Source organism: Podarcis liolepis (assembly GCF_965112155.1).
Source record: "Podarcis liolepis genome assembly, chromosome: 2".
NCBI lineage: Eukaryota > Metazoa > Chordata > Lepidosauria > Squamata > Lacertidae > Podarcis > Podarcis liolepis.
This window is the reverse complement of record NC_139555.1, coordinates 91,897,012-91,908,338: the sequence shown is the minus strand read 5'-3', so window position 1 is coordinate 91,908,338 and position 11,327 is coordinate 91,897,012. Positions and strand designations below refer to the sequence as shown.

The 11,327-nt window shown below is 42.3% G+C and overlaps 1 protein-coding gene across 1 annotated transcript; it reads left to right on the top strand.

The window, feature by feature from the left end:
• The first annotated feature begins 2,945 nt into the window (after nucleotides 1-2,945).
• Nucleotides 2,946-10,859, top strand: LOC310701869 (histone-lysine N-methyltransferase SETMAR). Its single transcript, XM_083493341.1, has 2 exons — nucleotides 2,946-4,196; nucleotides 7,641-10,859. Exons 1-2 carry the CDS (start codon nucleotides 4,122-4,124, stop codon nucleotides 8,439-8,441), a joined length of 876 nt encoding a protein of 291 aa, XP_083349467.1. The 5' UTR covers nucleotides 2,946-4,121; the 3' UTR covers nucleotides 8,442-10,859.
• The last annotated feature ends 468 nt before the right edge of the window (nucleotides 10,860-11,327 follow it).

The window sequence follows — 11,327 nt, the reverse complement described above, 5'->3', positions numbered from 1 at the left end:
GCGACTGCAAAGTTGAAACCTTTGGAGAGTACTTTGGTTTCAGTTGAGGTGAGGATCCTGTCTGATATGTTATGTACTGTTTGTTTCATGGGTTGTTGTGGAGGGTGGCTGGGCTTCTGGCGTTTCTCTAGTTTGTGGAGTTTGTTGGTGTGTCTGTCTGTCTTATGTGAGGTCTCAGTTTCAGCTCTCCAGACGGCTAGTTGTTTGCATTTGTCCCAGAGTGCAGGGTGGATTTTGTTACAGAGTTTGAGGTGAAGAGTGAGCAGATCTTTGTTGGTTTGGTTTAGTAGGTATCTTTTCTTATGTATTTCGTTTCTGATTAGGGATAGTTCAGTTCGTTTCAGGATCCTTTCGGTAGCTGGGGTTTTAGAGTGGAATTTAAGTTGGAAGCATGTGGGAATTAAGTTGTTGTCTCGGCAGTTGCGTAGGAACAAGAGATCACATAAGATGGTGGCTCTTCGGATTTCTAGTTTCTCGTAGGTTCTTGTCAGCTGGAAGGTTTCCTCCCCGTAGAGGTGAGATATTTGTTCCAGTAACAAGAAGCCGAAAGCACCAGCCTGAAGATGACGAGTGAGACCTCGTCGAAACGTCGCCTAGACACCCCAACTCTTACACGGGAAGACACCCGAAGACACCAAAACCTGCATTCCTGTACCCGTGAAAATCTACGAAAGCAAATATATATATATATATGATTTCTCCACGTAGGCCTATGTGATTCCAGCTTTTCTCCAGAGCAGACTGCCCAGTCTTTCAGCTAAACTTTATGATGCAATGTGTTTGCTCCAATTTCTTGGGCAGGGATTCTATCTTATGTCAGACATTCTTAAATATTCAGAGTCTATTAAGAAATGTGAATGAATGGATTCACAAAAACGAAACTGTGGCCTTAGAGAAGAACCCTCAGGGAAAGTAACAAAAAAACCTCACCATATTATCTGCAGTTCTCACCTGAAATTTCTCCAATGTATTCTCAAGAAACTGCAACCCATCTTGGAAAATGATGCCTTCACTGGGCCTTGGCATGCACACCTGTCTTTCTCCTAGGCAGACCCTCAAGTTGAAATGACTACTTGCCACCAGCAATGGACCATCAAAAATGCAGCAAAGGGAACCAAACCCTGAAACAACCCCCAGTGCCAATTATTTCCCCATAACAATGCTACATTATTGGACCAGATAACACTAGAATTACTTTCGGATGCTTTTTCAGCTGCAGAGTCCTCTAACGTGATCTACAACAATGGTCTTCTGCTGCTTACATAAGCCAAACTGAATTATAAATTGCATAGACAATATGATTGCCCTCAGTTGCAACTGGGACGAGTTTCTCACAAGAGGCAGACATTCTTCTCCATCAAGTGTTAAGATTGTTGTGAGTCTTTGCTTTAAGCAAAATGAGGCAACCAATAGTCTTGGGCTGCAATGGGGACATCTAGTTGGTTTAGGGGCTAGTTGGGAGTGGTTACCCTAACTATCATTGCTTTTGCCTTTGGACAAAGAAAAGTCAAGTGACATGCTGACTTATTTGACTTTGCTATATTCCATTAATTTGATTGTGGTTCCAGCTCTAGTTTTGTTCATTAGGGCTGCCCATCTCATTAGTAAACAGCAGGAAAGCCCTAATGCTTGTGAATGCCTTGGAAGTGATCTTTGACTTCCTTTTTGCTTCTCAGATCAGGAGAAGCCAGCTGTGACCTACAGATAATGAGCTTGGCCTTTCAAAAGAGGGGCATGCTGACAGCCCAATGGCTCTGCAACATTTCACAGTAGAGGGACTACACAGAAGTTTATAAAATGAGCAGCTATTAAGTATACTTTCAGATACTTTGTGAGCTAGAAAATAATTAATGGAGCTAAAGGGTTGACTGGGATTGGCTTTGCAACCGAATTAATGTTCTGCATTAATTTAGCTTTTAGAGAGAACACACATCTAGCTGTGCTGGGAGCAAGAAAATGAAACTTTGAAACCTACTTGTAATAGCTGAGGCATCAAAAACTAGTAAAACAATTATTTCCTGTCATTCCTCCCCCTCTCATCTTCTCCAACATCTTTTCATGGTCTATGCAGTCTCTATCGCCCGTACAGGTGGGTAACCACTCACCATTGCCGGAAGGAAGGAAGGAAGGAAGGAAGGAAGGAAGGAAGGAAGGAAGGAATTTAACACATCACCAAAAAAAGGCAAGTATTTTCACACCAAAAAATGTTAATACGTATAGATGCAAAGTTAAAAAATAATTGCTATAATTTTAATAGAAATGCAATGTATCTTGCCATAGTGAAGAAGACTTTGAGTAGGTAGCCTGTGTTCAGTCTGCTGTCTAGGTGCTCCATTCAAGGCCCCCTCCCCCTTCTCATGTTTCTTTAATTTAGATTTAAACCAGACAGCACACTTTTTTTGTTTAGGCTCACTACAAAATTTGTGTGGTAGTTTCCAGAGGGTGATGCTTGGGGAATGCTCTTCAGGCCTATGGTACCCCAGATCGGATGGAGGTTGCTTGCTCTTGATGGGGTTATACAGTGGTGCCCCGCAAGACGAAATTAATTCGTTCCGCAAGTTTTGTCGTCTAGCGAATTTTTTGTCTTGCAAATCACGAAATCCCATAGGAATGCATTGAAAATCAATTAATGCGTTCCTATGGTCAAAAAAAGTCCAAACAAAGCCAAATTTGGTACAACAACAGTTTATTAACTGCTCTTTAAAGTCACACATACTGTAAAGAGCAGTTCAAAAATTGAAGGGAAAATAAATTAACTTTATAAACAAAACATGTCTTTGTTTTTAGACAAAGGAAACAAAGTCGCGAGACGTTTTCGTCTTGCGAAACAAGCCCATAGGGAAATTCGTCTTGCGAGGCAAATCGAAAACGGAAAAACCTTTCGTCTAGCGAGTTTTTTGTCTTGCGAGGCATTCGTCTTGCGAGGTACCACTGTACTCCCTTTGAAGGAATGGGTACACAGCTTGGGGCTTCTTCTGGATGCTTTGCTGCCGCTTGAGTCTCAGGTGGCCCCAGTGGCGCAGATTGCCTCCCATCAACTTCAGCTGGTGGCCTCTGCCTGGACAAGGATAGCCTAACTTCTGTTGCCTATGCTCTGAAACTGTTGTAACAGAGACATGGCAGAGGGTGAGAAGAGAAGCGGGGTTACAATAGCCCTAATATAGCCGAGTAAGTAATCCAGAAAGTTTACAAGGTTTGGCTGTGGCTGCTTTGTTCCCCCCCCCCCACACACACACAAAACGATCACCACAAGTCCTACACACTGCCTCTCAATTTGCACCAAAGGAAAAATGTGACCTTCTTCTCTCCTCCCAGCCTAAGTTCAACACATGCAGACCCAAGTGCCCAGCAGACTTTTCTGAAGATGCCTTATTCTTCCACTTTAAATTTTGTGGGGGTTTTTTGTGTGTGTGTGCTTAAAAACCCTTTTTCTTTTGGTTGGGGTGAGACACACTGCTGCTATGCTTAAAAAGTACGGTGTTTTCCTACACATACACAGTTTTCTACAGGTAGCTCTCAAATGCCTTCACTGTACTCTTCTCAGCACCTGCAGTAAATATTCTTAGAAATCCGAGGTAATTTTAATTGTAGAATCACAGAGATGTAGAGTTGAAAAAGGGTCCCGAGGGTCATCTAGTCCAACCCCCTGCAGTGCAGGCATCTCAACACGCAGTCACCCATCCAATTTGAAATCAACCCTGCTTAGGGTGACAGCAGTTTTATTGCTGCTTTGTAATGTTTTAAAATACAACTTTTTTTTTAATGTTCTTTTATCGTTTTATCTTTTTGCAAACCTGCTTTGAGCGTTTTGTTTTTGTTTTGTTTTACAATCAAGCGGTGTGCACATTTTACAAAATAACTAAGGAGAATGCCTTCCTGCAACTTACGCCCGCAAGCGATATTCCATGTGCAACTCTCAACTCAAGTCTTTCTTCCATGGAAGCTTCCGGCGTCCATCTCCAGCTTGTCCTTCATTGGTGGCTTGGCCTTTCATTGAACGAAGCCTTGCGCAGAGCTGACCAATCCTAAGAGAGCAGGGCGGGGAAAAGAGTAGGTTTTTTTTATTTTTAAAAAAAGCCCTGGCCGTATTGGCTCTTCGGGTTGACCCTTAGAGGCGAAGCATGGACGTGAGTGGGGGGCTGGAGAACTTCCCCGTGGCTGTGTGGCCGCGGCTGGAGGAGCTGCCGGCGTTCCAGGTGAGAGCGGCGGCCGTTGAAACGGAAGGGCGGGGGGCTGAGAGGGCGAAGCCAGTTTCAGCAGCTCTGCGAAAGCTGGTGGAGGACGGCGGCCATGTCTCTCTCTCTCTCTCTCGCAAAGGTCGCTGGGAATTGTAGTTCTTTCTGGGTCTGCCACTTGCCTCTGGTAAGGAGAATTTCCCCAGGTCTCTCAGTACAGAGGTGGAGAACCGCTGGTTCTTTTAACTGCTGTTCCTTCGTGGAGAGAGTTCACAGGGGATTAAATGATGAGGGTGGCCGAGCTGTGTATGCCACATTGAGTTCCTTTGGAGAAAAGGGGGGTGTATATTATTATTATTATCAGTGTTTTTTTCTAAAAAAAAACCTGTTTAGGGGTATGCTTCCCCCCAGAAAAAGCACTGGTTATTATTATTCACTTACACAGATGTACTCAGAAGTGTTGCATAGCATTGGGCTGTGCATGTACAGGTGTTGTACCTGCAATGTTTGGGACTGAAGCCCACGTAATATATCACCCATCACTGCAAGAATAGTTCCGTGCAATTTCATTTAATCGGTTTATTGCATTTGCATGCCCTCTTTTTCCCCCACCTCCAAAGGAGCTCACATGGCTCTTGTGCGCCCCCACCCACCCTCCCCATTTAAACCCCCACAACAACCTTGCAAAGTGAAACAAAATAATAATAATAATAATAATAAATCCTTCCAGTAGCACCTTAGAGACCAACTAAGTTTGTTATTGGTATGAGCTTTTGTGTGCATGCACACTTCTTCAGATACACTGAAACAGAAGTGTGCATGCACACAAAAGCTCATACCAATAACAAACTTAATTGGTCTCTAAGGTGCTACTGGAAGGAATTTTTGTTTGTTTCGACTATGGCAGATTACCTACCTATAACTCACAAAGTGAGTTAGGCAGAGATAGAGAGGTCACCCAGGGAACTTTGCAGGTGAGCAGGGGTTTCATCCTTGGTCTCCCAAGTCCTAGTCAAGTGCTCGAACTACTACACCACACATATATTTAGTTAGCACATTTATAACTTGCTTTTCTTCCACCATGGAACTCAAGGCAGTGTGTATTTTGGGGGGGGGCACTGCTTGGTTTCCCACCCAGGCCTCGAGCAGACCCAGACCTGCTTTCAGCAAGGTGTCCACTTCCTGTGGCCTCTCTAAAGTCAAGTGTGAAGTCAAAATTTGTTTTACCTGGAATACTATTCCACCTTAGTCCTAAACATATTAACTTATAGAATCATAGAATGGTAAAGTTGGAAGGGACTCTGAGAATCTTCTAGCCCAACTACCTGCAATGCAGCTGTCCCATATGGGAATAGAACCTGCAACCTTGGTGTTATCAACACCACACTCTTAACTGAGCTATCCAGTTGGTCCCAGTTAGAAAGATTCCTGCATCTCAGGGAGTTGGACTTGACCCTCGTAGTCCCTTCCAACTCTGCCATTCTATGATTCTAAGTAGGGCTGAGTGATGTAAGTTTAATTCACTTTGGTACAGTGGTACCTCGGGTTACAGACACTTCAGGTTACAGACTTCGCTAACCCAGAAATAGTACCTCAGGTTAAGAACTTTGCTTCAGGATGAGAACAGAAATCGCACAGTGGTGGCAACAGGAGGCCCCATTAGCTAAAGTGGTACCTCAGGTTAAGATCAGTTTCAGGTTAAGAACGGACCTCCAGAACGAATTAAGTTCTTAATCTGAGGTACCACTGTATTGCAATCTCCCCTATCTTTTGAAAGTATAGATGCCATTGTCTTCTGGCAGGTCTCCTATAACTTTAATCCTCCTGTTAAGGCAGAAGTTCAAAAGTTGAAGGTATTTGCACTGCTATTACCTCCAGTTCACTTTCCAGCTCTTGTGCGGATGCTAAAGCCGCTGGAACCCTTCCAGACACCAGCCCATCATTACGTGGAAAAGCAGGCAGGTTTCCTTTGCTTCCTCCAGTGAGTGCTAAATGACCCTGCACTATCAGTTACATCCATGAGATGTCACTCTTATCTTTGGCAAAACCGTTCCATCTTATTGCTTAAATTATTAGTGTTCTTTGAAAACGTAATTCACAGGCAAATGTTTAGATTTCCTGTTGCTGTTTGATTTTAAAGTTTGTTAATATTAGATGTGTTGTTTGTATGAATGCTGACCTTATTATAAATTGATTTAAAAAGGGTTGCGATGACATGTTTTTCCAATACGTGTGTACACTGTGTACCAAGTAAAAATATTCTTACATCAGTCATCAACATGAGATGCTACAAAAAGTGGGTGAACTTTTGAAATGTTTTCTTATTGAAATATAGTTTGAAATTACATAATCTTAAATTTTGGAATAGACATGATACATCAGAAATTTATTCCTCCCAGTCAACTTGTAGTGAAAAATCATTACAAATTTAAATTTGGATTAAATATGGCAGGGAAAGGGGAAAAAGAATAAGAGACTTATGGAAATATTTTATTTTTCAACATCAACACAATCCCTTCTGGACTATGTGCCATCTATTTCAGGGATGGGGAAACGATGGCCCAGTTCTCCGAACTGTTAAGGTCATAGTGAATCCCGATTCTGTCTTCTGCGATATTAGCTACCCCAACTACACTCAGCTTTCCTTTGTCTCTGAAAATGAAACCTAAGAGGATATGATCACTTCCTCCCAAGGTTCCCAGTACTTACACTTTGTCAATCAACTCCTCCCTGTTGCTGAGCACCAGGTCCAAGCTAGATGATCCCCTTGTTGCTTCTTCCACCTTCCGGGAAATGAAACTAGCGAAGCTGTGGTAAATCAGTATGTACATTATCACAGCCACGTATTGATGAAAATTAAATAGGAAACTTCATTAAACTTCAGCCATCTCCTTTCTGTATTCTGTCATGTAGAAATAAAGCAAACTTTATTTCACATTCTTCTAATGTTCTTAAAGGATCCCTTTGCCATCCCAAACACGCTGAATCATGGCTGGTCCCTTCAGATAAAATTAGAAGCATGAGATTTGTGTGGGCTTGGCAGTGTAATTTTATCCTTGCTTTGGCTAATGAGCTACTTTAGAGGAATTAAATTATTAGTGCATCCTCAGCCATTGCATGTGGACTAGCACCTGCATTGTAAAAATAGATCTCTGCAGAAATCCTCTAGGGAGCAAGGCAAAATCAAAAACGCAAATGCAGAAAAGCATTTAGTTGTGTATGCTTGTAAACATCAGGATGTTTACATTTCATATGTTGATGTGTATTTCAGCAAACATACTGGCAACCTTGAATGGAGAATTCAATTGTATATGTATTTGCCCAAAAGTAAGTCCTGTTGAGCTCAGTGGTGCTTTCTTCTCAGTAGACATATATAGGAGTATGCACTATTTGTATCATATGCTATGGCTGATTTGTTTTTTTTAATGTAGAAGACACTACACAATGATCTGTTTTCTTTTGCAGTACAGCCCAGATCATGTGGCTGGAGAGGGAGGAGGACCGGACCCATCTGAAGTCTCCCTTAATGGCTGCAGCTGTCACTCCTCTTCCTGTCTTGCTTCCACGTGTTCCTGCCTTCATTATGGGGAAAACTATAACAATCAGTGCATTAACTGTGAAGGAAATGAACTCGATTTTTCGAAGCCTGTTTTTGAATGCAACACTATGTGCCATTGTGGAGAGTTGTGCCAAAACAGGGTGATTCAAAGGGGCTTGCAATTCCGGCTTGAAGTCTTCAGGACTGCCAAGAAAGGATGGGGTCTCCGCAATCTGGAGTTTATACCCAAAGGAAGATTTGTTTGTGAATACGCTGGGGAAATACTCAACTTCGGAGAAGCATGTAGAAGGATACAATCGCAGACCTCAAGCGATTCAAATTACATTATAGCAGTAAGAGAGCACTTCTGCGATGGACAGATAATGGAGACATTTGTGGATCCCACTTACATTGGTAATGTTGGTAGGTTCCTGAACCATTCCTGTGAACCAAACCTCTTTATGGTCCCTGTCCGAGTAGACTCAATGGTACCTAAATTGGCACTTTTTGCCAACCGTGATATTTGTGCCAATGAAGAACTTTCATATGATTATTCAGGTAGATACCATAATTACTCGCCTGAGAAAGATCAAGAAGAGCTGCAGCAAGTGGAAGTATCTAAGAAACGCTGTTATTGTGGGACCAAATTATGTGCAAATTTTTTGCCTTATGATAGTTCATTATTCCACAAAGATGACCTAAGAAGCCGTGCTGTAGAAACACTCTGAGAATAGAACCGGTAGCATCTAATGCTGTATATATATCAATTACATTGCAAAAATACTAATGCCCTATTCTGGTATGAGGGATCAGTGCATGGAATCAGCATTCCACACAGGTAGATGATGGAGGTGTGTTTCCCTATCTAACATTGCAATGCTGATTGAAGTGGCTGGATATACCTTTTGATGCACATGGAACATGTGACTTCCCAGGCTACTACTAGCTGTCACATTTGACTAATTGCATTCAACCAGAGCTGGATCAGGGCCTCTCTTCCTGAAATAATCCTTTGGGGACTTAATGAACTTTCAAAATATATTACTGTGGAATGAATGACTCACCATATTTTTATCCAGAACCCAAACCTAGAAATGGGACATGATGATTTCATTGAAACTTGCTTTTGTGTACATGTGATTAGCAGTACATACGTATAACCAGTAATTTTCTGGTCTTGGATTGTACAGCAATAAGTTATTCCCCTTCTATTTCTTGTTCTAGTCATGAAAGGATAGTGCATGGCCCTCCATAGGTTGCTGGACTACAACTCCCATGATCCCTGAACATTGACCATGCTCTCTGGGGCTTATGAGTCCAACAATATATGGATGGCCACAGGTTTCCAACTCCTGTGGTTAAAACATTAGGGACATAACAAATGAATGCCAGTGTGACTAGATTCCTCATCAGACCTAAAATCTATCAATATAAAAAAAAATTATGAAACAGTCTGTGTATACTATTAACTGCTTAACATAAACTGCTGTCTCATATACCTTTGTAATCTGCCTGGGGTTATCACCAGGCCCTTGCCCCTAGAGGTGACTTGGTAATCTCAAATGACTGTCTAATAGGCAGTCCACTGAGTTCACACCCATCATAATATCTAAAGTAAGTTACCTCTATCACTACCTCCTTTAAATATCCTTTACTTTGCTGATAAAAGCATGGATGTGGGTTGAGATTTATTATCCATCCGAACCAGAAGGCATCAAGTATATGAGCCAGGTATTTTATTTTATTTAGGCAACAAAAGCAACTCTGAACATAAACAAGTGAAAATGTGCAGCCATTCCGTAAAGAATAGGAAATAATTCTACCCAATAAACTGGCACAGTATATGACACTCCTTTCCACTCACCATCTTGCTCATCAACTTTCCCCCCCTGCCCTTTTTTACTGACTTGTTTAACTGTCCTCAACAGATATTCTCCACTGATCACATTTTCTGAGTCTTCCCACCATTCCATCTTGCTCTCTTTGTTGCACTTCTGCAGTCCTGTTTCAGAAACACATACTGCCCTTGCTTTTTCTTGTCTCTGTTGCAGTCAAGTCAACATAAATTATACCTAGTGATTATTCTAATAACTCATTCAGTGGGGACTGGAGGCAGAGCTCTGCTTCTGTCTTGGCCATTTTCCTGCCTCCTTTGAATCTCACATTCCTTTCCCAGAATGGAAATGTGTCAATCAGTGCCCCGACATTGCATACCAGTAGAACAAATACCCTGATACTGGTGTTGAATACACAAGAATGTATATTATTATGACGGTTTTCCACCCCTTCAATTTCGGCTCTCTCTAAGCAGAGAAAGGAAATCACTGTAAGCAATAGCACTGCTGCACAGTTATTTTTAGGAAGTGAAATATTCAGTCTCGTCCCATATATATATGAAGCCTTATTTCTATGATCATTCAAGCCTGCCTTCAGCAAAAGCCAAGGGGCCTGTTTTCCTATTTTGTGAATTTTTCAGTCTGACTTGGAAGCAGCAACAAGCTGAATGTGGCCCTGTCTTGCTAAATGCAAGGAGCTTCTTTTAATGAGATTCAGAAGCAATGCAAACACAAGTGAGTGAGAAGATTAAAGATTTTATTCTAAACAGCAAACATTACCAAGCAAGAACTTCGATCTGCCACTGGGAAGCCCTCAAGAAGTGGCAAAGTGACCCCCAGGTAGCCTTCAGTTTTTGCACGACCCTCTGGCCATTGGTTCATGCACGAGCTTCTCAGAACCATGCTCCAAAACCATCCAATTTATAGATAGCTAACTTGCTAGCCCACATGCCTTGCCCGACTAGCTAGTGCAGATTATTAATTAGCTAGCCCCCTCTTCCGATACTGCATGTTCTTCCAAACAATGTCTAACATCAGAGAAGGTACCCTGCGTTACCACTTCTTCCTTCCACCAGATTATACATTAAAGGCTGATCTCAACCACCAAATAAGTTTAACAAGAGATAGGGGATGTAAACAGAGGCAGGAAGAGATGACCATGTCAGATCACTAAACTCAAAATACAAATTTATTTGTTTACACACACCCCATCCATATAGCCATCTGTTAGCACGTCTAGTTATTCCTGAGACTGAGATACGGTTTATTATAAGGCATTAAAAAAGAAATGAATAAAATATTATACCGTGATGATGCCCATGTTTAAACCATTTGTGTTTCAAGCCTTAAAGACATGAGCCCTGCTGGATCAGACCAAAGGCCTCCCTCATCTAGTATCCTGGTTCCCGCAAAGGCCAAACAAATATCGCTGGGAAGCCCACAAGCAGGACACTGGAATGATAGCTCTCTTCCACTGTTTCCCCCAGAAACTGTTAGGAACATTATACTGAGTCAGGCCCTTTCTCCACCTGGTTCTGTATTGTCTACACCGACTGGCAGCAGTTCTTCAGGGTTTCAAAAAGGAAACCTCTCTCAGCTCTACATGGAGATGCTGTGGATTGAAATTGGAGCCATTCTGCAAGTAAAGCAGATGCACTGCCTCTGAGCTATGGTAGGGTTACCAGACGTCCCCGTTTCCCAGGGACAGTCCCTGGACTTCATCTAATGTCCCCGGGAAACATGGCAGCGGCAGCCTCAGCAGCCCAGAGCCAGCCTTGT

Excerpts from the sequence above, each read along its gene's own strand:
- LOC310701869 (XM_083493341.1), top strand. The coding sequence starts at position 4,122 with ATGGACGTGAGTGGGGGGCTGGAGAACTTCCCCGTGGCTGTGTGGCCG. Across the intron at positions 4,197-7,640 it reads AGGAGCTGCCGGCGTTCCAG|TACAGCCCAGATCATGTGGC; the intron begins GTGAGAGCGGCG and ends TTTCTTTTGCAG.